This window comes from Tamandua tetradactyla, chromosome 6 (assembly GCF_023851605.1).
Source record: "Tamandua tetradactyla isolate mTamTet1 chromosome 6, mTamTet1.pri, whole genome shotgun sequence".
Classification (NCBI taxonomy): domain Eukaryota; kingdom Metazoa; phylum Chordata; class Mammalia; order Pilosa; family Myrmecophagidae; genus Tamandua; species Tamandua tetradactyla.
This window is the reverse complement of record NC_135332.1, coordinates 73,342,890-73,365,891: the sequence shown is the minus strand read 5'-3', so window position 1 is coordinate 73,365,891 and position 23,002 is coordinate 73,342,890. Positions and strand designations below refer to the sequence as shown.

The window sequence follows — 23,002 nt, the reverse complement described above, 5'->3', positions numbered from 1 at the left end:
CGCCGGGGACACGCGCCCAGACGCCAGCCAGGAACCCAACTGCAGCGTGCGCTGCCTGCCCCGCCCCCCAGCAGCCCGGCGTTGCCCTGGGAGAAAGTAGGCTTCTCCTCCTGCCCACAAAATGGGCAAAAGCAGAAGGTGGCCAAGGGAGGCAGGGAGGAGAACCGATGGCTCTGTTACCATGGTGACAAACACAGACAGCAATATTTACTGACATGCTGTTCAGAAACAAAACAGGAGCACAGATCCGCCTTCGTGTCAGTATCTGCCCACAGCCAAACACCCCGGCCGCAGAGGGAGAGGGAGTGGAAGAGAGGGAAGAGAGGGAGGGAGAGGGAAGGAGGGGGAGGAAGGGAGAGGGAGGGGGAGGGAAAGATAGCAAGGAAGGGAGGGTGGGAAGGAGAGGAGAGGGAGGGAGGGAAGGCCTTGCACGGCCCTGCCCTAGCTCATCCTCTCACCTCTCCTCACTGTCCTGGCTATTGCCTGCTGCCCTTCCTGTCCACTCAACTGCTCACAGGGAGGGGCCCTGGAGTAACTGCAGCCCTGCCTGGGGTTTGGAGGGAACGGGGAAGCTCAGGCCTGCCCCCCCCCCCACCTCCCAGATGGGAATCCGTGTGAGCACATGACCTGCAGGCAGTCGCAGCGGGGCATGATGAAGCCTGGGGGGCTCTGTCGGGAGTGGCTGGGAGTAGGGTGTCTACCTCAAAGGGGCGTGGTGACAGGAGAAAATCAAGTTCACGGACTGAGTTAGGACCTGCAGGTGCCTTACACATGGGGACTGTGAATCTGTCCCCAACACCCCTATCCGTGGCCCCCTCCCTTCTGCCTCAACGTTCATAAAGCAACGAAAGGCTCAACACAATGGTGGGGGTTTCTCTCTGCAGCTCCCAGTTCCCTCTTCCCCTGATACTCAGGACGTGGAGCAGAGCCAGGCCACCCAGGGCAGTGGACAGACAGCCTGAAGAGACCGCTGACCTCCCATGGGTGGGGGGATGGGCTCTGCTGCTTTCTACCTGGACAGGCCCGCCTGGGAACGAGCCGGCTCCAAGATCTGGTCAGCCTCCGCTGCTCGTCCAGTACCCTGCTGGAGAGCGTCGGGCCCCACGAGCCCGAGGGCAGGACCACAGGGCTCTCCAGGAGCTGTAAGGGACGGGAGGCGACATGGAGGGGCCTGGGAAGTGCAGGAAACGTCGCCACGAGGACGCTGGCCGGTGGACTGGTAGAGCTCATGGTGCTGAGTGGGACCAGCTCTAGATAGCCCCTCCAAACAGACCCGGGAGAAGGAGCCAAAATGGGGACCCCCCCCCCCCGAACATTACGTGAAGGTGGGTGAGCAGTTTGAGCCCAGCTCCATGAGCCCAGCCCGGAAGGGCTGCTGGAAGGCGGGGGTCCCATCGTCCTAGCCCAGCGGCTCCTGATTAGGAACATACCCACCAACTGTCAAAGGCTTCCGAAGTGACAACATACGCTATTGTTTAAAAAAAAACACCTTGGCCCAGGACCGTAACAGTTCCCAGAATCTGACCAAGTCCCACTTCAGGAGCAACAGAAGGGGAGGGGAAGTGGCAAGCGTGTGGTAGGCCACTTCGCTGACGTCCACAGCGGCCACCTCTGCAGGATGCAGCCCCTGGCACCCCTGCAGGACGCAGCCCCTGGCACCCCTGCAGCGCACCCCTCCGCGTGCGCACGCCCTCCCTGGCACAGCGGGCCAGACGTCCCACCAATGCTGGACTGTAAGCAAAGACAAAAAAAACTTCTAAAATGCTTCAGAGACAAAGCACCGAGGAAAACAACACACGCCCATCACGCAGACCTATGGAATGTTCCTGTTTGGTCATTTCTCCTTCTGGTGGTTTAGAAGGAAAGACTGCGTCACTGGCCCCACGGAGGGCTCCACGTGACCTTCCCGCCCACTCCTGGCCCACGACCACCTCCAGAGCTGTCGGGAATCTTCCTGGCTACTTTTCAACACCCACCCTGGATTCACGAGACGGTAAAATGAGCAATTCAGGGAGGGGGGCCTGGAGACGCTGGAGGGATGGAAACTTGGGGCTCAGGGATTGGGCTCGGGGGCTCGACTGTGGCATGGTCACCAGCGACAGGCTGGCCAGCTCCTGCTGCATCTCCAGAAGCCCCAGCACCCCAGTTTCCCAGATACAAGGCCAGAGAGCAGACCCCAGCACCCAGGACCTGGGCCACAGACCTAAACAAGACCCCTCGCTGGGACTGGAGCCCCCCAGGCCCCTCCTGAAGAGGCAGTGCAGCAGCAAGGATACGATGTCACACAAGAGGCCACTGGAGGAGAAACTTCTCTGCAGTGCTACTCCGGGGCGGAGGGCACCCCAGAAAAGGAGAGGTGAGAATGGGGCCACTGAAGGGCAACTGTCGCCGCCAAACTCCCATTCTAACCGCCCCAACATGGCTGCTGACCACTGGACCCACATCTGCGAGTCCCATGGACTCTACCCCCAGCACTTCTGAACCGGGGCCTTGCAGAGGGAGATCGGGGCAAGGCTCCTGGTCTGAGCCCTGTCTTGCTTCTGCCCTTCATGTGGTGCCCTCCCCAGGGAGATCCTCCTGCTTGACGGCTCCGCAGGGGCAGAGCCCCCAGCTCCCCGCCTCCGACCACAAAAAAGCTTCGCAACCTGGTGACCCCACCCCTCGTGGAGCGCCCACTCCCCTGGGCAAAGCGGACTCCTAGTTCACCTTGTGTGCCCGCCCATGCTCTGAGCCGGAGGCACCTCTCCTGGGGATGCTTTTCCTGCTCTGACTCGCTCTCCATCTTGCGAGGTACAAATGACCCCTGGAGAAGGTGCTTGATGATCAAGCCAGACTGCTAGGGGTCCCGTGCTCCCGCCAACCCCAGAGGCTCCAGACCCATGCCTGCTCCAGGCCACCTGCCCCACTGCATGGGGACCCAGCCGAGGTGACCAGCTTCTCACCAGCCTGAAGAAAACGAGTGAGCTGCTTTCTCTGAGCGTTTAACCTCCGAGGGCTGGCCCAGCCTCTAAAAAGTGAAGTCTCTCTTAGGGGCTCTCCTGGGGTGGGCAGCCCTCCCTGTGCCCAGCCAGACACCTCGCTCTTGGTTTGAGGCTCAGCGATGCCATCCCAGGTGCCTATGAGCTCACGGTGGGAGAGAACGCCAAAAGCCGCAGTTGTCTCCTCCCTTGGTTTGGCAAGGCTGGACAAGGTTGGCCTGGGGAGCCTGGGATCTCAGAGCCCCCAGTCCACTTTCCCCTCCAGTCTCATGACTGCACTACAAGCCAGTGGTTTCTCTTCATTTCCTCTGAGGCAAAAAGGCCTACACTGGCCTGGGGGGTGCTGTGGCCCCAAAGCCAGCTATGGGTGCTGGATGAAGGTGAGACCCCGCTGTGCAACCTCCCACTATCGCCAGGGCTGCTGCCAGGCATAGCGAACACAATTGAGATGTTTGTTAACCTCTCCTGTCAAAGACACATTCCACCTCCACAAAAAGGGCGGCAAGGCTGGGGCACTGGAGCCCCCGATTCCCCCAGCCCCAGGCCAGCCCGGGCCCCGCTGCCCCCAGTCCCGAGGCCTCGGCTGCTGTACTGGGTTCCAAGAGCAGCTTATTTCACGTTGACATCCAGTAAAGCATGAGGACACAGACGCCAGAAAAAGGCTGTCTTGAGCAGTGTCATGAGGTGGAAGGCTCAAGAGGTCCCAGAGAAGAGTGTCTTCATTTGAAGGGCGACTACGAATCTATCAGCTAAGCTTCTTCTGGGATTTCTAAGGAGCCCCCACCCCATCCTATATGGAGAAGGGCAGAAGGGACATGGGACCTGGGGTTTGTGCTGCCGTGGCAAATGGGGGGAGAAGGTGGGTAGGAATGGCAGTGGGGCAGGGGCGGGTGGCAATGGGTGGGAGGAGGGGGCTGGGGAACCTTTTCCATGTCGGTGGCAGCGCATGGCCTGTTGCCACAGAAGGGCTGTGAGGTCTGGCCAATGAGACCCCATCAGGCACGGAGGGCGCAGGTCTAATGGTGGCCCTCAGGTAGTGGCTGTTGAGGGTTTTCATAACCTCGAGGACACCTCTTCTGCTGGGGCCCACACTGGAGGCTGCAGGCTCAGCCCCCACCTCAGGGAGGGGAGGTTCTGCAGGGCGGCCAGACTTGCCTCCCGGTCCTGCAGAGAAGGGCTCCCGCATCTGGGGCCACACCCAGCCAAGGCAGTCGTGGGAACAGTCTCACAGCCACCTGGGTTCACCTGGCCAACGGCACTCCCTCTGCTGGGTCCCTCCCATTCCAGCTCAGACACAGGATGGGGCCAGCCCACGGCACTAAGGACGCCAAAGGCCTGGAGGGCAGGCAGTCTGAACCTCTCAGGAGAGCGGGGCCACCTGGGCCCTGCAGGGCAAGTTTCCCAAAGGTGGGAACTGGAATGTTGATCTCCGTCCTTCACTCCAGGACAAAGCTGGAAAGAAGCCACACCAAATGCTTTGGGAGGTTTCAGGCCACACCTCACCCATGACTCAGGGCTCTGACCCAGCCCTCCATTTCAAGAGAGTGCCTGGGAGCCCAGGGCCCAGGCCCAGGCGTGCCCGACATGCACACACATGCCTGCGGTTAGTAAGCGGTGGCCTTCCAAGGAGACCCATAAGGCGGAGGCCTCGAGAGGCAGGAGAGGGCTGAGCGGAGGCGACACGGCTGGCAGCAGAGCCCCCGACACCCAGGGCCATCTGACTCAGGAGCCAAGAACACTCCCGAAGTTCAATGACTCTCAGCCCCACCTACCCCCTCACCCTTGAGGCCTGCAAGGGGTCAGAGGCCCTCTCCCACTGCGCGGGGGTCCAGGGGCCTGCAAGGTCAGGTTCAGGGGTCCACTTGGCCAGGTGAGGGTGCTCATTCGTTCTGCTGTAGCAGACTCAAATCACAGCATGTGAAACGCATCTCATCGCAGATGTGCTCAGCCCTCCGTGATGAGTAACACTTAATTTAATTATCTGGAGGCTTAAAAGGAAAAGTCAGAAGAGAGCTCAGAGTTCAGACCCAGATGTTTGGAGATACAGAAAGGAACGTCCCTGGGGAAAGCCAACTGAACCCAGATGGGAGGGTCTTCTTCCATGTGACTGAGAAAAGGAAAGCCAGGTGCATTTTCTCTGAGGAACTATAAAATTTATAACTAAACAATAAATCCCCTTTATAAAAAAGCCTGCTGGTCTCTGGTCTCTGGCTCAGCCTCAGTAAACTAAATCAGGCTGTAGTCAGCCCTCTGCCTCCTCCTGGAGCCACCTTCCCACTGCCACCTCGGGGCTTGGCACCAAGTTACCTTCATAAGAGGAGCTGGTAGGACTGGCCAGTGGGACAGGCCCAGGTGTCCGGCTCGCAGAGATAGGCTCTGCACACCTGTGGGGGGGGGCACTTCAGGACAGTCCTGCACAAGGTGCCTGGACAGCTGCACCACCCACACCAAAGAGACACAGCCATGACCAAGTCAGCACCCCCAGGAGCTGGAGCCACCGAACGTGGGGCATCCCCAGAGCTGGGGCCATCGAATGTGGGGCACCCCCAGGAGCTGGGGCCACCGAACGCGGGGCACCCCCAGGGGCAGGGACCACCGAACGCGGAGCACCCCCAGGAGCTGGGACCACTACGAGCTGGGGCCACCAGGAGCACAGCACCCTTACAGGGGGAAAACTTTGCAAGCATAACAACACGAAGGTCACGATTCTGGACTAACTCCATTGAGAGCAGCTGTGATGGCAGAAAGGGGCACCACACCTCAGGGGCCTGAGAAGCCGTCTGGCAACAGCACGTGGGCCCAGGGGCACCCCAGGCTGGACACTGCCTTGGAGGGGAGCAGGGTCCTGACAAAATGAGGCTGGCTGTGACCTGTCTGGGCCCCGGCGGGTGATGGGCTCACAGGCTGTCACAGACCTTTCCACCTGTTGGACATGTCCTCCAACTTAGAAGCTTAAAGAGAAAGGAAATGAAGCTAAAGGAGAAGAGGCAGCTACCCTGGCTCCTTGGCTCAGAGACCCTCTACCACACAGCAGTGCCCACCAGGACCCAGGACGGAAGGACAGACAGCAAACACCAGGCTGGGCAAGGATAGCTTCTGCCAAGGTCAAGAAAGGCATTTCTTTTTTTAGGGTGAAGAAAACCTGACCCCAGATCCCAACTTACCTGACCAGTCCCAGAGCCCACACCAATATAGTCCAGAAACACCCACAGCCATGTTGGGACCCAGCTGCCCAGCTAATGGCATTTCAGTAGCTTCTGGCCAGGAGGGTTCGGAACCAAGCAGACACACAGCTTGCAGCCCCTTCGGCCCGGCTGGGCGCCTTCGCTGCCCTGAGCGACCGCGTAGCCCAGCAAGGAAAACCGTGAGGGAATCAAGCAGAATGGCCCTCGGGAAACTTGCACCACAGCACCCGCAAATAAGAAGCCCCCCTTGCGTTAAAGCAAGGGGACTCACGTGTTAACCACACGAGTTGGAGGTTGTATTCGAAGTTCAACGCGACAGAGACAAAAGGTGGATTCAGTTAAGAACTCAAATTCCACCAGCAAACAGACAACAACGTGGGGGCTGCTGTCTGGGTGAGAAGGGCTGCGGGAAGATCCCCGCTTGGGGCAGAAGGAGAGCCCCAAGAGCCGGTGGGGGAGAAGGGCCGGGTGCAAGATGAGGTCGAACCCTCACTGAGGGCCAGGGCGGTGAAGCCAAGGCCGCCCACCCCTTGGCCGGGCTGCATGGCAGAGACCAAAGGCAGCCGCGGCCTCTCATTTGCTGCCCAGCGAGAGGAGCAAAGGAACAAAGGGGCAGCCCGACGGCTCCTTCACACACAAGTGACTCTGGGCTTCCCCTCCACGGGGGGCTGCAGCTCTTCCAAAGGCAGGGAAAATCAAAGGAAGCCTCACTTCGCAGTCTCTCTGCTCCAAAGGTGGGGACTGCTCTGGGCAGTACATGCGTGGTGAAAAAGGGGACCAGATGCTGCCCGAGACCCTCACTCTACCCAGGAAGGGCGAGGCTCAGGGGCTCTTTGGGGGCAGGGGCTGGCGGTGCTATTCCTAAACCACCACAGCCAGGATGAGGGAGTCGGGGAGCTCTATCCCAAAAGAGAAAGAAAAGAAACAGGGGAGTGCAGGCGCAGAGGGGCCAAAACAGAAACAGGAGGAAGAAAGGGGGGCAGTTAGGGTGCCCACAACTCCCTGGAGGGCCGAGGCAGTGAGAGGGGGCAGTCAGTGGGGCTGAGCACGGGCTGAAGGCAAGGAAAGCCCGTCTCTGTCAAGTCGGCACTGGTCCTGCCCTACGACACGCTGACCTGAACAGTGGCCCATGGGCACTGCCCTGGGCTGTCCCCCAGCCTCAGCCGGCCTCCCTCGTACACAGAGGGCATTCCTGGAGGGCCTCAGGGCTGGAACATGTCTTCCCCCCCATCCTGAAGCCGTAAGGACTCACCGCGGAGAGAGCCATCAGGGCCAAGAATGAGGTGGCGGAATCCAAAACCCCATCAGAAGGGATTACTGAGAACAAGAAAGTGACTGCACAGTAAGGCTTGGTTCACCGAGAAGACACAACAGCACGGTGTGCACCCAAGTTCAAGCACTTATACCACAGCCTGCAGAAACAAACCAAAACCTACACGGAGCACCTGACATCCCGGGAGCCTAAGCCATCCCCCTGACCTATCAGGATGACGACAAAATCACTGAAGGTTAGAAATGTTAAAATAAATTTAGTTTGAAATGCTAGTGATCAATGAAAGCGAGGGGTAAGGGGTATGGTATATATAATCTTTTTTCTTTATGTTTTTATTTCTTTTTCTGTTGTCTTTTTATTTCTTTTTCTGAATTGATGCAAATGTCCTAAGAAATGATGAATATGCAACTATGTGATGATATTGCGAATCACTGATTATGTATATATAGAATGGAATGATCATGTGTTAATGTTTTAGTTCGTTTGTTGTTAAATTTTTTTTTAATTAATTAAAAAAATCACTGAAGGTTAGAAAACAGATTAGAAATCCATATTCCATAACCAGAGAACGTACTTCCTTTTCCCACATACACGGATGCCCACAAACACAGGCCACAACCAGAGGTTGACAGCTGACAATGGACTCCAAGACTCAGGGTCATTCGGGAAGAGGAGAGGAGACGGCGACCCGCGTGGAGCGAGCCCCCGGGAGGCATGCTGGCTGCCTCTGGGAGAGCAGAGCAGCCATGGGCAGTGGTCACGGGGACAAGGACCTCCAACACACCTAAGAACTGAGCAGCAAGGAGGGAAACTTTTCTAAGCAAGTGACGTCAACCCCAGAAAATGCATGCTCTGAGGAGACGGCAGCCAAACGCTGCACCCGAACCTAAACCCCATGGTGCTTCTGCCGAGAGTAAAGGAGCCCAAATGAAACCCCCGGGCAAGGCACCTTCCCACACGGCTCTAGGTGGGGAACAGGGAGCAGACCAGTCCCCGGGTACCTCACCACCCTTGCTAAGTAACAGTGTAGAGTGCCAGGCCTGGGGTCTCTCTGGGCTGGTCACCACCTCTGGGGAACCCACCACCAGTTTCTACATCTCCTTGAGTGAAGGAGGTGCTGGGATGCAGGTTGAATCTGCGTGCCCTCCAGAAGCCAGCAAGAACCAGGTCGGCCAACACTCCCCGGAAGGGGATCCCATCTGCCAGGGGCTCAAGTAGTCCCCACAAGTAGTCTCCCTTACACCAGGGGACGGGGCAAGGGGGGATGAGAATGGCAGTGGGGCTTTCCCATGTGTGCCCGGTCAAAAGAGACTCATACAGGGAATTTCACAGAAACACTTTCTTCACCGAACTACAAAGCCAGGCTGTCAGCGTGGCGGTGTCCTGAAAGGCGGATCACAGAAATGCCACATGGCCTGGCAGCTCTGCTCCCAGGTACACGCCCCAGAGAACTGCAAACAGGGGGATGATGGAAACCCAGAGACACTTCACTGCACTCCCAACCACCAAAAGGTGAAGCAGCCCAGCGTCCACAGTGCCCATTGATATATGATCTTCAACAAAGTGTGGCCCGTCCGTGCAGCGTGCTATTCTTCAGCCACAGAGAGGAAAGCAGCTCTGATACACATAACAACAGGGACGAGCCTTTAAGACATGCCGAGGGAGATCAGCCAGGCACAAAAGGCCAGGGTGGCTGCTCTCCTGTACCCACTGTCTAGAATCACCAGAGCGGAGGATGCGGGGCTGGTGGAGGGAGGGAAGTTTAACAGGAGCAGAGCTTGTTGGGGGGATGGGAGACTTCTGCTGATGGACGATGGGGACGGAAGCACAACATGGCGAATGGAATGAATACAGCACATTTAAAAACTGGTTAAAGGGGAAATTTTGTGTTACATATGCTACCACAATAAAATTGAAAAACAATAATTCGTCCAGCCAGGCCCAAGTCTCTTGATCTAGTCCTCCAGTGAGGGTGACGGCCAGGAAGGACAGCCATGGAGCCAGCGCCCACCTGCCCAGCACATCTGAACCGAGCCTTGCCGGGTGGCCCTAGCAGCCGCCATGGGATGCCACCAGGTCAGGGAGGGACTGTGGGACTCACGGCTCCCACGGACCAGCACGTGCAGAGCAGAAAAACCACCAAGAAAACCCAGCTGCCCCAGAGGAGAGGAGAGAAACAAACCATGCACCGCCCTGGAGTGGAACATTCTACAGCTGTGGAACTGGATGTGCTCTGTTCCTGGTGACGGCACAGGTGACCCCTTACATGAAGTAAAAAAGGCATGTTGCACAATTTCCATTGTTCTGTTTAAAATCATCCGGGCACAGACACACCCTTGGCAAGCGCCCACAATTCTTACAAGGCCCTGGATGTTTGAATTGGAGCCACCCTTCTCTGCAAACTTGTGTAGAATCGTCTCTTTTGTCCACCTTGGCTCCCTGCACACCCTGCTGTCTCCCCTCTGGCCCTCCCCAGGCCCAGCTGCTCTTGGCACCACAGGTCGCAGCTCTGACACCAGCCCACAGCCCTGGGCACCCTGCACCACCCCATCACAGGGCAAAGCTTTGTTCTGCTCCTGGGCTTCCTTGATGGGCCCCTGGGGCAAACTGTCGGGAAACAACCCCACAGCCACACCGAGCCAGAGTGTGATGGGCAACCTTTGGCCTCCAGGAAAGCGTTTCCCACCTGGGTCCTAAACCAGCTGCGCAGGGCAGGCATCAGTGCACCCTAGAAGAATAAACCTGCAGGCACTCAGGGCTTCAAAATGCATCTCCCATTTACATTTTAAAAAAGATACCCCCCCAATCCCTGCCAAAGGAGGCAATAAAACAGGATCGGTAAAAGACAAAGGACTCAGAAACCAAAGTCTCTTCCTTTTCTACAGAGGAAGTCAACGGTGATGGAAGCCGGGCCCCAAAGCCCAGCAGGCACCCAGTGGTGCCAGGACCCCAGGCCGCAGGAGGGCGGTCACTGGATGGAGAGAAAATAAAATGGACAGATTAACTGGATGGCTAATGGCACTAGAGACTCCTAGAGGGTTTCAGAGTAAGTTAATGATAATACATGGAAAACTGAGCAAATGAAACACTGAAAGCAATTATTAACTCTAGGAAAAACAAAGTTGCATGAGAGAGTAACCATCACAAAAATTCATATAACATGAGAAAAAAAAATTCATGAATTGGACTTCATTAAAAATCAAAACTTTTACTCTTCAAGAGACATTGCTAAAGTCAAGCAAACCAGATTGGGAGAAAATATGTACAAAACATATATGTGACAAGGGGCTTTATATCAAGAACATACTAAGAATTTCTCCAACTCAATATAATAGGACAAACAACCCAATAAAAAAGGGAGCAGAGATCTGAACAGGAATTTCACCAAAGAAGATATGCAAGTGCAGATAAGCACGTGAAAAGAGCTTCACATTCTTAATCAGGGAATAAAAATGTGTTCTAGTCAAAAACTGGAAACAAATGTCCATCAACAGGTGAATGGAATATAATGGAAAATTACTCAGCAACAGAATGTAATGCACTATCAATACATGCAACGATGTGGACGAATCTCAAAATGCTTACGCTGAATCAAAGGAGCCAGAAAGGAAAGAGTATGTGCAGTGTGATTCTCCTTTTTTTATACAAAACTCCGGAAAGCATACTCCCCATGACGGTGACAGAAAGCAGACCAGCGGATGCCTGGGGGGAGGGACAAGCACTGGAAGCGGGGAGGAGTCACACCAGCCCAGGAAGCTTTGTGAGGGTGGTTTTGTGGGTCCGTCAGAATCTGTCACGTTGTACACTTGAAATGTGTGCCGCTTACCACACTTCAATTATTCTTCAATAAAGCCGAAAAGTAACCATAACATACCAAGTGCCTTAGCAATGGATAGCATTTATCCAGCCACAATATAAACACTGTATATTGACTTAAGCATAAGTTGTGATAAGTATACTGGGCAGGGTGGTATAAAAAAGCTAAATCCAAATCTGTAATAGGAATTCATTAGATGATGTCTAAAACGTAACAAAACAGTTTAAACCTGTTTCTCAGACATTTGGAAGCAAGTGCTAAGAAAGTGTAGTGAGCTGCAGGCGTTTGCTTCTGAGACACAGGACACAGGCAGAGAGAGGAGAGGCTGGTGTTTCCATAAAATCCCAACTCCCCAACATTTGACTGGACGGTCTCACTTCACCCAAGAGAAGTGCAAAAGGGTGCACGAGAGTGGTTGCTTGCAGCAGCAAAGGGCAGAGGCCCAGGGGCACCACAGATGAGCCTCAGAGAGGCAGCACACAGGACCCACCCACATGGGGGGGTATTTCTCAATCATAAAAAGCACTGCTGAAATTTGTGCTGCCACACGGGTGACCCTTGACCCATGCTGAATGAAAGAGTTGGTCAGGAAAGGTCAGATGGTGCATGATGACACTTACATGAAATGTCCCGACTAGGGAAATCCAGAGGCAGAAAGTGGAGAAGGTACTGCTGGGGCTGGAGGGAGTGGAATGGGGAGTGACTGCTGATGGTTACGGGGTCTTCTTTGGGGTGACAAACATGTTCTAAAATTGGCCACAGTGCTGAGAATGTACAAGACCACTGAAGGGTCTTCATATATATACACATACTTCATATATATGCATATTATGGCACATGAATTACACTCAATAGAGCTGTTAGGAAAAACAATAGCATCTTGGCACCTTGTAAGTCTCCTTAGAGTCATCTTTGCTGGCTAATTCCACTCCCAGGCATGCCCCAGAAGAACTTTTGAGGAGCCTGCACAGACCAGAGGCTAGGGGATTAAGGCAGGAGTCCTGTCCAGAGTCTGGCACGGGCAGAGGTCCCCCTCTCCCTTGGCACCCCTCTCCTGCCACCCAGGCCCCATCTGCAGACTGACCCCCAGGCAGCATCAAGCGACTGTGCTGATAGTAAATTCTAGAGTCACGCACTCCCCTCACCATGGGACCTTCGGTCCCACGCATGTCTCCCCATGGCATGATGCCCAACATGTAAGCTTTAACCGCAACAAGAAAACCGAAGGATCAGAGGTGGCTGTGCTGCGAGAAAAGTGGTTGCCAGAGGGAGAAGCGAGTGGCCCCTGCGCATGGCCCTGTGTGCACACTGGGGAGCCATGGCCTCCACCACCTAAACCACCCACACCTCCCCAAGCCAGGCATGGTCTGCAGCTTGACCAGAGCTGGGTGCCCAGCCACCTTGCCTGCGGCCCTGCGGAGTCCTTCAGCATCGACAAGGAGCTGCTGCCCGGTCTACTCTCCGTCAACCAGAAGTGAGAGGGCTTCCTGTCTGGTCCCGAGAGGTGGAGAGGGTGGCACTGCCTTCCACAAACCTACTCAGGGCCCACGCAGGTAGAGGCCTCTCCTGGGAGCCACTCCCTGCCTCGGTCCATGTGTCCTGTGGTGTCGCCCTGGCAGTATCCAGTGTGGCTGTTGGTTCTATGGAGACCCAGATGGCACCATCCCCCTGCAGCGATGTCCACAGGATCTGCCTGAGGTGGCAGCACCCACGATGCCTGGGCCAGCCATGGCCTCTACATGCTCGAGGCCTCTGGACCCCAAATGAGGGAGCGGGAGGAGACTACCAAGTCTGCAGCCCCTAAGTCCAATTTCTGGCACAGGATGTTGTGGAAAACACAAAGGGGGCAAGCAGGAGAGCAGCGGGGACTGGGTGTGCAGGGCCTCTGTGCGAAACGGAGAACCTGAACTTCAAAACCTGCCGATGCCACCCAGGCCTCTAGTTAGTCCATAGGAGCACTGGCCGCCGGAAGAAAAGCGGATCAGATGAGTCAAAGGAGCCTTGGGCATCACCCCAGCGGCGCTGCCCAATCGTCTCCAGGCCATGCCCGCGCTGAGACACGTGGCACCTCCCACCTGGGCCTTGCCTTCCTCCAAAGGGGAAAGAAGGAAAGATCCAAGGGGCATCGCCATGAGCCACGGTCTTGTCCCTGGTGAAGGCCCACCTCCCTGCCCACTGCCCAACCTGTGAATCACAGGTGGCACCCGGCCAGCATCCAGGACATCCCTGCAGCCACAGCACCCCACCGGGGCAGCCCACAGCTCCTCCGAGACCTGGCAGAAGAGACCCCAGACCTCCCATCCTGAGGATTGTGGAAATGTCTGCTGGATCTGGAGGTGCTGCCAAAAGCACAGGTTCCTACTGTTGACACTGGTCCCCCGGTCACAAAAGTATAAGCTCCCGTAGGAAGTTTGCTCATAGAAAAAAGCCTAAGGAAATGCACATCCACTGCAGGAGTCTCACCACCCAAAAAGGACTCTGAAGACTCCGGAGCCTCTTCTTGTTTGCCGTGAGATGTGTGTGGCCATGAAACTACACCCACATTATAGGACGGCACCGGCCCCACTGAATGCCCTATCTAACACCCCCATGTGACTTCCACGGCGTGGGAAACATGGTCAATGGCTAAGTATGCCATCGTCTGAGCCTTTCACCCCATCCTCCAGGTCAGGACCTGAGTCCTGCAGGTGGTGGGTTAGCCAGCCAGCCACTCCCAACCCACCATGGGAGCTCCAAGTAGCATTGCAAGGGGCTCTCAATGGGACTCGCCAGCTCCAAGAGTTATTGCAATTTTAAACCTTTCCTTAATCGGCAGATAGAATCTGATACCAAATCAAAGGCTCAGACCCAGGGAGGGCCGGGACCCACCCGAGCATGTCAGATGACTGCAGGTGCTCCCAGCCACGCTGCGGCCTCCCCAACTTACCGAGCTCTTTGGAGCCCTGGCTCTCGCTGGCCAGCTCACCCATCTTCACCAGGGCGTCGAAGTAGCCCTTCGCAGCATACGTCACACCTGAGCAAGAAGGACAGGCAGCCGGTTATGCTCCGTGCAGCAGGTCCAGAGCAACCTGCTGCTCCCAGGATCCTCAACCTTACTCCTGGCTTAAACTCAACCCGCCCCTTGTTGGCGTTCTCAGCTCAGTGCAATCACGAGGATGGCCTTTATGTCTAAGAACACACAGTGTACAGCTCAGGTCACAGCTATTCACGTCAACCTGCACAGCACGTTCCCTAGCAAGGGTTATCTGCTGAGGGGGAGGGGAGGGCGTGCTCTCCGCGACAAAGAACTGCGGAGGGAGCCTTTTACTTCCCTAAAGACTGGTGGGTCACTGGGCTGACCCCGAGAGTGAGAGAGAGAGCACATGGCTTTCTGACTAGTGGCAGCTGTCATATCCGAGGTTTGCAACATTTAAGATGGCAAATTTTGGTCAAATGGGATGTGCCTGTGAAAAGCTCATGACGTGGTGAATTCCTATTAGCCACGTCACAGCCACTAAAGACTTGGCAGAACAAAACGGAAGTGCAAGGATAGGTTCTGGGTTTTCTTCTCTGGGGAGGTGTGTGACCCTTTCAAGCCTGCTTGGGGGTGCCTGGCAGAGCCTTTCCCCAAGAGGCACCCACAGCCCCAATGCCCAGGCTGAAGAAGGAGGACACAGAGGGGGCACCGTCTCAAGAGCCAGGACGTGGGGAGCAGAGTCAACAGCATAATTAAAACTCCTAATCCGTCCTCTACAGAACCCAGCTAGTGCTGTAACTGGGTACTTTATTAAAGTTTGATATAGTTTTCAATTAAGTGCACAGCATTTGTTGCAGGGCAGGTTCATGCTAGTTGCTCACCCCAGGGACAGAAGTGCTTCTGCTGCCGGGGAAAGGTGGGCTTCTTAAATAAGCGCAAGAGAAATACAACTCAGCAGGATGTGGCATCTGGGAACCTGAACGCAGCAGAGACAAAAGGTGGCCTGGACAGCTGCTCTGTGCCACCAGACAGTGAAGAGGAGAAAGCTCAGAACAGGGAAGAGGAAGGAAACCTCCCGATTCTCCATACACAGTTCCCAGCGGAACCAAAGTGGGAGGCAGGAAGGCCTGGGAAGAACTGTGCCTCGTGTGGAGGAGCTGGGGCACGCTGTCAGAGGGAGGGGAAGACCGAAAATCCCTGCCTCGCCGATGTCTGCTGGAAGGGAGTCCCTGGGTAGAGGACAATCAGAAATGAAATTACACTAACTCTAAGGGAAAGCCTCAGAAGAAAGTATCCTTGGGTTTAGATTACTGAGTGCCCTACAGCAGAGGATTTGAGAAAAGGGAACCCCACCAGTCTGCAACATACAAGACCAACCCCCAGCAGCCACGGGATGGACCATCCTGGTGCTGTGGGTTCGCCTTTGGGACTCCCACCTCTCCAGTGCCCAAGAAAACTCAGACCCAGCTACGGAAAGAAGCCACAGGCCCCGACTAGAGGGAACTTGAATTTGGCTTGGAGAACCTGGTCATGGTGTGCTGGGCCCGTCAACCACAGGGACCGCCAACTCTGACCCCTTGGCTAGCCTCTGGGTTAAGCTCGAGGCTGAGTCTGTCTTTCTGCTTCAATTCAGAAGCCCCTTCCCTGTCGGTCTTATCCCAGTTTATCGAAATACCAAAGATGCACAGTCAGCTATCGTTATAGCACACGAGAAACTGTCCAACAAATGAAGTTATCACAGGCTGGGGTGCAAAGCTGCGGAAGCCAAGCCAGCTCTGGGAAGCTGATGGGCTCCTTGCTGGGGGATGGCACTCTCGCCCCACACAGGGGCGGACAGTGTTGGGGGGACGCCACAAGCTGGCTCTCAGTTTGAGGAAGGACGGCCCCTCCTCAAAGCACCTTCCTGTGCCCCAGGACCTCGCAGTCCCCTGGGGCAGTGGTCTGCAGAGGTGGTGGATGCCACGGAGCTCAGGAGGGAGGGCAAGAGAGAGCCACAGGTGTCCCTAGGCAGCCATGGGGAGCCTCTGCAGGACGCTGACTGCAGCAGAGGGGCAGCCCGAGGGGACACCAACCCAGGGCACTGGCTGTCAGCACCAGAATCCCCCAAGTCCAGGACAGGGAGACAGAGCACCTGGTCTGTTTCGCTCCTCTTCTAGAGTGTCAGCCGCACCATGGCTGTCGATGGGCAGGAAGGAGCAGGGTCTGGGGAAGGATTATAGCAAAGCAGCCCGCCAGGCAGGATTGACCCTCCCCAGGGCAGGGGGACCCCTCTGCTCTCCCCTGCACAGAGAGGCAGGGCATGACTATGTTAGACACCTCCCGGGAGAGGCAACAAGGGAACCCTGGATCTGCTGGGAGCTCCGGCAGGGACGCTTCGTGCCTGGTGAAAAGAACGAGAGCAACGAGCACACTCCTTGCCGCCTCTAACCTTGTGCCCCGCAAAGCACGTCAGACGTCTGGACCTGGACCACAGCCTCTGCCCGCACCTGGACCACAGCCTCCGCCTGCACCTGGACCACAGCCTCTGCCCGCACCTGGACCACAGCCTCCGCCCGCACTGACGGGAGTGATGGGCCCCGGAGCAAAGCCCAGCGGACCGGCTGCGGCAAGCAGAGGGGACACCCATTTTGCAGATGTTACCCCTCTACCGGGGGGCTTTGCATATAAAGAAGCTAACTCAGGCTGACGACCTGACTGCGTGCCTGGAGGAGCATGGTCAGGGGACCAGCAAGGAGCCCATCGCTACCACCCAGGAGGGAACTCAGGTGCGCTGCAGAGCCCGCTGCCGCCATAAGCCACCCGGGACCTTTCATGGGATGGAAGGACTCGGGGCTGCTGCCACGACCCTCCCTGGATAGATGGGGGTCGGAGTTCTTAAGCCAACTGTATACAGATGACAGCCTGACATTGCTACAGCTGGATTTCCTGCAACAGAACTGTGGGAGTTCACTCAGTCAGGGAAACTGATGGGCCCAAACCCTAAGTCGCCACCGGTGCTAACCACTGAGAAGCCCCAGCCTTTCAGTTTCAAAACGATGTGGAAGGACAGACGTCTAGAGCCCACCCTCCTCTGTCTTTAGGGGCCAACAACTAAAAGCAGAACCTAGAGTTGAGATCACGGGCCTGGCTGCAGGAAGGCCAGCCTACAAGACCAAGGATGTGGCAGTGGCTGTGGCAGCTGGGGAGATTTCAGAGCACACAGGCCACTGAGGGCAGCCCCACACCTTCATTCAGTGCCTTTACCAGGTTTTGTCTCTAGAACCAAAGGCCTCCTCCCATTTCTGATCAACCCACAGGCTGTGCCAAAGACCCTCTGCCGGCAAGCTAGAAAGCACGCCCGCACAGAGAGCCCCTGCTGCTCCCGCCACATGGCCCGGGGGACACCAGCCCTACCTGCCAGGGCTTTCTCGTAGTTCTTTCCCATGGCAATGAAGTTCCGGAGGCTGGGATTGAACTGCTCCATGATGGTCTGGAAGAGAGCAGAGAGGAGAGAAAGGTCACCATCACGGCCAGGGCCCGTAATGCTGGGAATGCCCCCCCCCCCCCCCCGCTGGAAGAGAAAATCCGCGGAGGCAAGATCTCAAGGTGGACAAGACCACCGACGCTGCAGCCAGGTCCCCTCTGCCCAGCACAGCCCCTCAGCTGTTCTCCAACGCACAGCCGGCCCGTGCCTCGGTGGTCACACCCGCGCAGCGCGACGTGAGTGGGCCTGTCACACAGGCTGTTTTGCGGATTAAACCAGCATATCGCGGAGCACGTGGGATGGTTGGGACACATTCTGGTTTTCAGAAACGGCGCTGCGAGGGGCCCCTGCCCGTCTGGCAGGGCTGAGTCAGCCGCCCTGCAAGGGCCCCCACCAGCCATCCACAACAGCCAGGAGGACCCCTCCACGAAAATCTTAACACATCAATTACCAAACATCAGCTCTGATTAAAGAGTCGGCAGCCTGACTAACAGACACCACGCGATGAATAATGCAGGAGGCCCAGGATCTGTTTGCCCGGATGGATTGGAGTCTGGATGCCAGTATCAGCAGTTCTCAGACTCAAGAAATTAGATTTCCACCACGCAGGCCAAATAAATGTTTTAATTACGAGGCATAAAAGCAGGCGCACACCAAACAACGGCCAAATGAGAATTCTACAGGCAGGATATGCACTGACAGTCAATAGCCAACCCCAAGCCGGCAGGCAGGAACCTAGGAAGGAAACTTCAAAAAGAAAGCCTAGTCTCCGCCACCTCCTAGCCTTTGGATAATTTATGATGACACAAATCTGATCTTTCCTGGGGATGGGACAGGAACAAAGCGCGGAGGAAGGAAGCCCCCACTCCCCTCACAGAGGGGAAGCCTCAGGGCCCCTCCCCGGACACAGTCTGTGATGCCCTGCCCCCAGCCCCAGGCAACCCTCCTGTGGCCACAGCCCGTGGGACCAGCACAGCAGAAGACAAGGGCTTTCAAGGAAACCCAAGACAGCCCCACTGTGGGCCCCGGAAAACCTGTTCGGCTTGGGCTCCACCTGCCTGCCCGGGGGTGTGGCGGGAGCACCCACACAGAGTGGCAGCCTGTGTCTGTTCCCCGTGGGGTGAAGCTCCGCATTCCCACTGTGGAGTCCCTGGGCTCAAGTCCAGCAAGGAACCAGGCTCACTGAATGCTCCTGCCTTTCAGAACACTCACCTCAAAACCCACACCTGCCCACCCTCTGTCAGGCTGTGAACTGGGACAGACTTCCCAGGTGCTCACACGGGCAGGTCGCCTTCCCTCATGGGGGCAGCCATGGTCTGGGGCACGGCTGCATACTAGCCCAAGGCTGGCCCAGCACTGGGACCCAGCAGTGGGCAAACTGGACAAAGTCTCCAATCTCAGGACATCCCTGAGAAGGGACACTTCTCACATAACACACCCGACAGTGACAACTGTCATGGGCAGGAACAGAGCAGGACAGAAGCACAGCACTCACAGAGGTCAGAGAAGGGGGCTCAGCAGAGACCTGAGAGTTAGGAGCGAAGCGCGTGATCACTGGTGAGGAAAGCAGCAGGGAGGAGAGAGCAGGTGCAAAGGCCCTGAGGTCAGGGCATGCTTGGAGAGTTCAGAGAACGCATGCAGTGTTTAACAGGAACAGTGGCAAGGGCAATGAAAACAGGGGAGAGGTGGGAACAGGGCTGGGCTGTGCAGTCTCCCTGCAGAGAGGGTGGGTAGGGCAGGCTAGTCCTGCGGTCTAGCACTCTAAAGGGTTCACCCTGGCTGTTCAGTGGAGGTGAAATCTCACAAAGGGACACAGTGGCTACTCGGTCATCTGGGTGAGAAGGGGAGCTCAGGCCAGAGTGGGGATGAAGAGGAGGCTAGATTCCGGACTGTTCTGACAGATGGGGTATGAGATGAGAATGCAGGCCAGAAGAGGTCTCTGATCCGGGGAGACCGAGCAGGAGCAGCTTAGGACATGTTACATTTAAGGAGTGCCTCAGACGTCAGAGGATGGAGACGTCGCACAGGCAGCTGGACAAAACGAATCTGGTATTCAGGGAGAGATCTGAGCCAGAGACACACACCTGGAAGATTCCAGTGGAGAGGAGAGACACCACCAAGCAGCTGGGTGAGCACACCACAGCACCCTTTCAGCGCCCACCCAGACCCAGGAAATCCTGTGTGGTGGAAAATTGATGGTGGAGAAACGTGGCACCTCTCTCTGCTGCTCGTTTGATGAGGTAGAATAGGAATGAGGGGCAGACCTAGGAAGGGTGGGTGTCGGTCTCAGCTCTGGTGTCGCGGGGCAGGTGGGGGGATGCTTGACTGTGCACACAAATGCTCGTGCACGTCTGTGTGTGCATACATGTACGCAGCTGCAGCCTAAAACGTCTGTCTTCTTGTGAGCAACAAATGAGGTCTGAGGGTGCCAAGCCGGAGAGCAGGCCCCGCCACCCTGGAGTCCCTGCCGCACAGAGCACAGGACTGCACACCTGGGCGGGTAGTCACTCTTGAGTTTCCTCAACATTCCGAGTGGCAGCAGGAACAGGCCAGGAGGCCCTGGGGGCCACACCCCCAACCTGTCACAGATGCAGCCCGAGTTTCACTTCCTTCCAGCAGCCAAGCCAGAGCCCAGGAATGTGGGAACAGACAGGAGGGGTGCTGAGCACAGCCACAACACCTGGGCATAGCCACCTGGCCCACACCTATCTGGGAAGGGGCATGGCCTGCTGGGACATGGACCCTGGCCACCCAGGGGCTGCTGTGTTGGCCTGGAGGAGGTGGTGGCAACTGCCTAAATACCATTGAGCTAATGTTCTGGGAGTGGATTCTCCCAGGGGAGAGCACCACTTCTGTCCAGTCCTGCAAACAAGCACCAGCTCAACCCAAAGAATGGGCCTTTTGAGGAACCAGCCTTGGGCACCTGCTGGCAAGGCTCACCCAGAACTCCTCCCCATCACTCAAGGCCAAGGGTGGAAAACACTGGGAGAGAGCACAGTGGCCTGTGACAAGACCCAGCCTCTCCAGTGGGGAGGGGGCCTTCTCCAGAACCCACAAGTCCACCATGCATCGTGGGGCTCCCCCAGACTGCATCCGGACCCAGTGCCCTGTGCTCTCAGAGACCGGCTTGCCCCCACCCAGCTCCAGCCCACCCAGAGGGACTAAGCACCCAGACCAGTGCTCACTGGCCAGTTCCCTTAACCTGACCCAAGGTGTCCTTCCAGGGGTCTGCCTAGCCTCTCCCACGCCCATGGACCTGGGAGGGACAACGGGGGCAAGACAGACAGACACGAGGGCCTCATTTGAGGGGGAACTCATGATATGCCATCTTTAGCTTTCCGTGTGGGCTCCTGGCTGAGAGGTGTTGGGACACAGACACCTCACCAGCCGGCACCATGGGCTCTTCTGCTGTGCTTTCCATCACCCCTCTGGAAGGGAGCTTCTTCCAGCTAGCCACACTAAAGGGCACGTGAAGACAGAAGAACAGGCTGGCAGGGAGCACAGGCAAGACGTGGGGCTGCGGCAGAGAAGGGAACTTCATGAGAGCCCAGTGGCTAGGTGCATGGCCCGAGTTCCCCAGGCTGACGCCCAGCACACCACCTGACACCTCCACTGGGTTTCAGAGACCCTGGGGCACCATGGGGCACCCAAAAGCTGCCAGACTCTACCTGCCAGCAAGGCCAGTGCCCTGCCCAACTCCACATCTGGGTTAGACACTTGTCCAAATCTGGCTGCTGCACCTTGCAGCGTCAGACGTGCTGTCCAGTAACTTTTGTGGGCGGAGGGCCAGGCGGCATCGACACCTTCTTCCGTTTTCCCATCTGCTCCTCAGCCGTGCATTCCAGAACACCTCTGTGTGCAGGCGCAGGGCGGGGTGCTGGGGTAGCCTGCCACAGGCTTGCGGACCCCACAGCAGGTGCATGCTGTGGAAGGACCAGCTGAGGAAGGGAGGCTGTTTCCCAAAGCAATGCCCAGGCTCAGGCCATGCTGGCCTCCCTGGCCCTATCGAGCCACAGTGGAATCCTGGCTTCAACTCTGTCTCCACAGGACAGGCGCCAGCTGTCCCTACTCCAGATACCCACACCCCTGCTGCCCAGGGCGGGAGCACATGGGAGCAGCCGAGTCCTCCAGCTGTAGGGAGGCGGCCCTCGTCAGGACAAGGGAAAGCGGCCGAGCCCTGGGGAGCCTGTCTGCCTGGCGAGCTCCCACCTGGACGCTGCCAGCCTGGCTGGCCTGGGAGGACGGCGGTTTCAATGTACTCCAGCCCCAGGTCTGCCCGGACAGCGAGGGCAAAGGGCAGCCCCTGCACCCTCCCCACTCAGGAAACCAAGGGAGAGCAGCCAGCATCTCTACAGAAAGGACACCCGCTGGGGGAAGTACTCCATCCCTGCTCCCCGTCAGCGCACAGGGGTCTGCCGTCTGCCAGCTCGGGAATCTGTTTGTTCCTCGGCTTCAGTTCCTGGTTCATGGCCCTACTCCAGCACTTTCCTGCCAGAGCTGCCACAAACAAAAAGCAAAGTTTCTCTGCTGACAGAGGGAAATGACCCCCCCTGCTGTGTCCCCCTCTGGCTGTGCATGCTGAGCGGGGGAAGGGTGGGGAGGTGTGTCTGGGCGCTGGTGGGCACGTTCCCTGTGGGTGCCTGATGTGCAGCAGGGCAAGGGGAGAGCCGGCCACGAACCCCGTCATGCTCTGCCCTCGCCATGGCCAGTCCCTGCAGGACCCTGTCCCAATAGGCAGGCAGGCAGAGTGAGAGCCTGCCCGTGTGGGCCAAGAAAGAAGCCAGACACAAAAGGACAGGCATGTGACTCTGCTGGGATGATAGGGAGACCACTGGGATGAAGGGGGCCAGGCAGTCACAGGGGCTGAGGGATGGGCTCCTAGTTCCCAGGTACAGAGTTTCTGTTTGGGGTGATGAGGCATAATGCTGTTAATTTAAGTGTAGTCAATGCCAAAGAACTATACACTTAGAAATGGCAAACGCGTGAAAGTGCATATTACATATTTGTTACCACAATTTAAAAGGGGGGGAAGTGCCAACTGCCAGATTTCTGGCTCTGTCTCTGAGGGCCAAGCATTGTGGCTCGGTCCTCAACCCACACGGACCCCAAGGTATTGTCCTGCCAAGGGTGGCTGGCCAAAGCGAGATGCCCTGCCAGCAACTCAGCAGCTGCTTTGAGAGTGCCCTGTGCCCCTTTCCAGGAGGGCCCAAAATGAGCAGCCTAGCTTGGCACACCAACACCTCACGTGGGGGCCCCAAAACTGCCCAGGAGCCAAGTCTGCACAGCCCAAATCACTCACCCCGTGGGGACTGGACAAAGTCCCATCAGAT

General features: G+C 56.9%; 1 protein-coding gene across 6 annotated transcripts in view; it reads right to left on the bottom strand.

Moving 5' to 3' along the window:
* BAIAP2 (BAR/IMD domain containing adaptor protein 2) overlaps positions 1–23,002 on the bottom strand; it is a 70,868-nt gene that overhangs the window by 40,312 nt on the left and 7,554 nt on the right. For all 6 annotated transcript variants that reach the window (XM_077166189.1, XM_077166191.1, XM_077166190.1 and 3 more), the window contains exons 2-3: positions 17,603–17,678; positions 14,180–14,266 (exon numbers count right to left, since the gene is read on the bottom strand). In XM_077166189.1, coding sequence (XP_077022304.1) covers positions 14,180–14,266; positions 17,603–17,678 — 163 coding nt within the window. The remainder of the gene's footprint in view (positions 1–14,179; positions 14,267–17,602; positions 17,679–23,002) is intronic.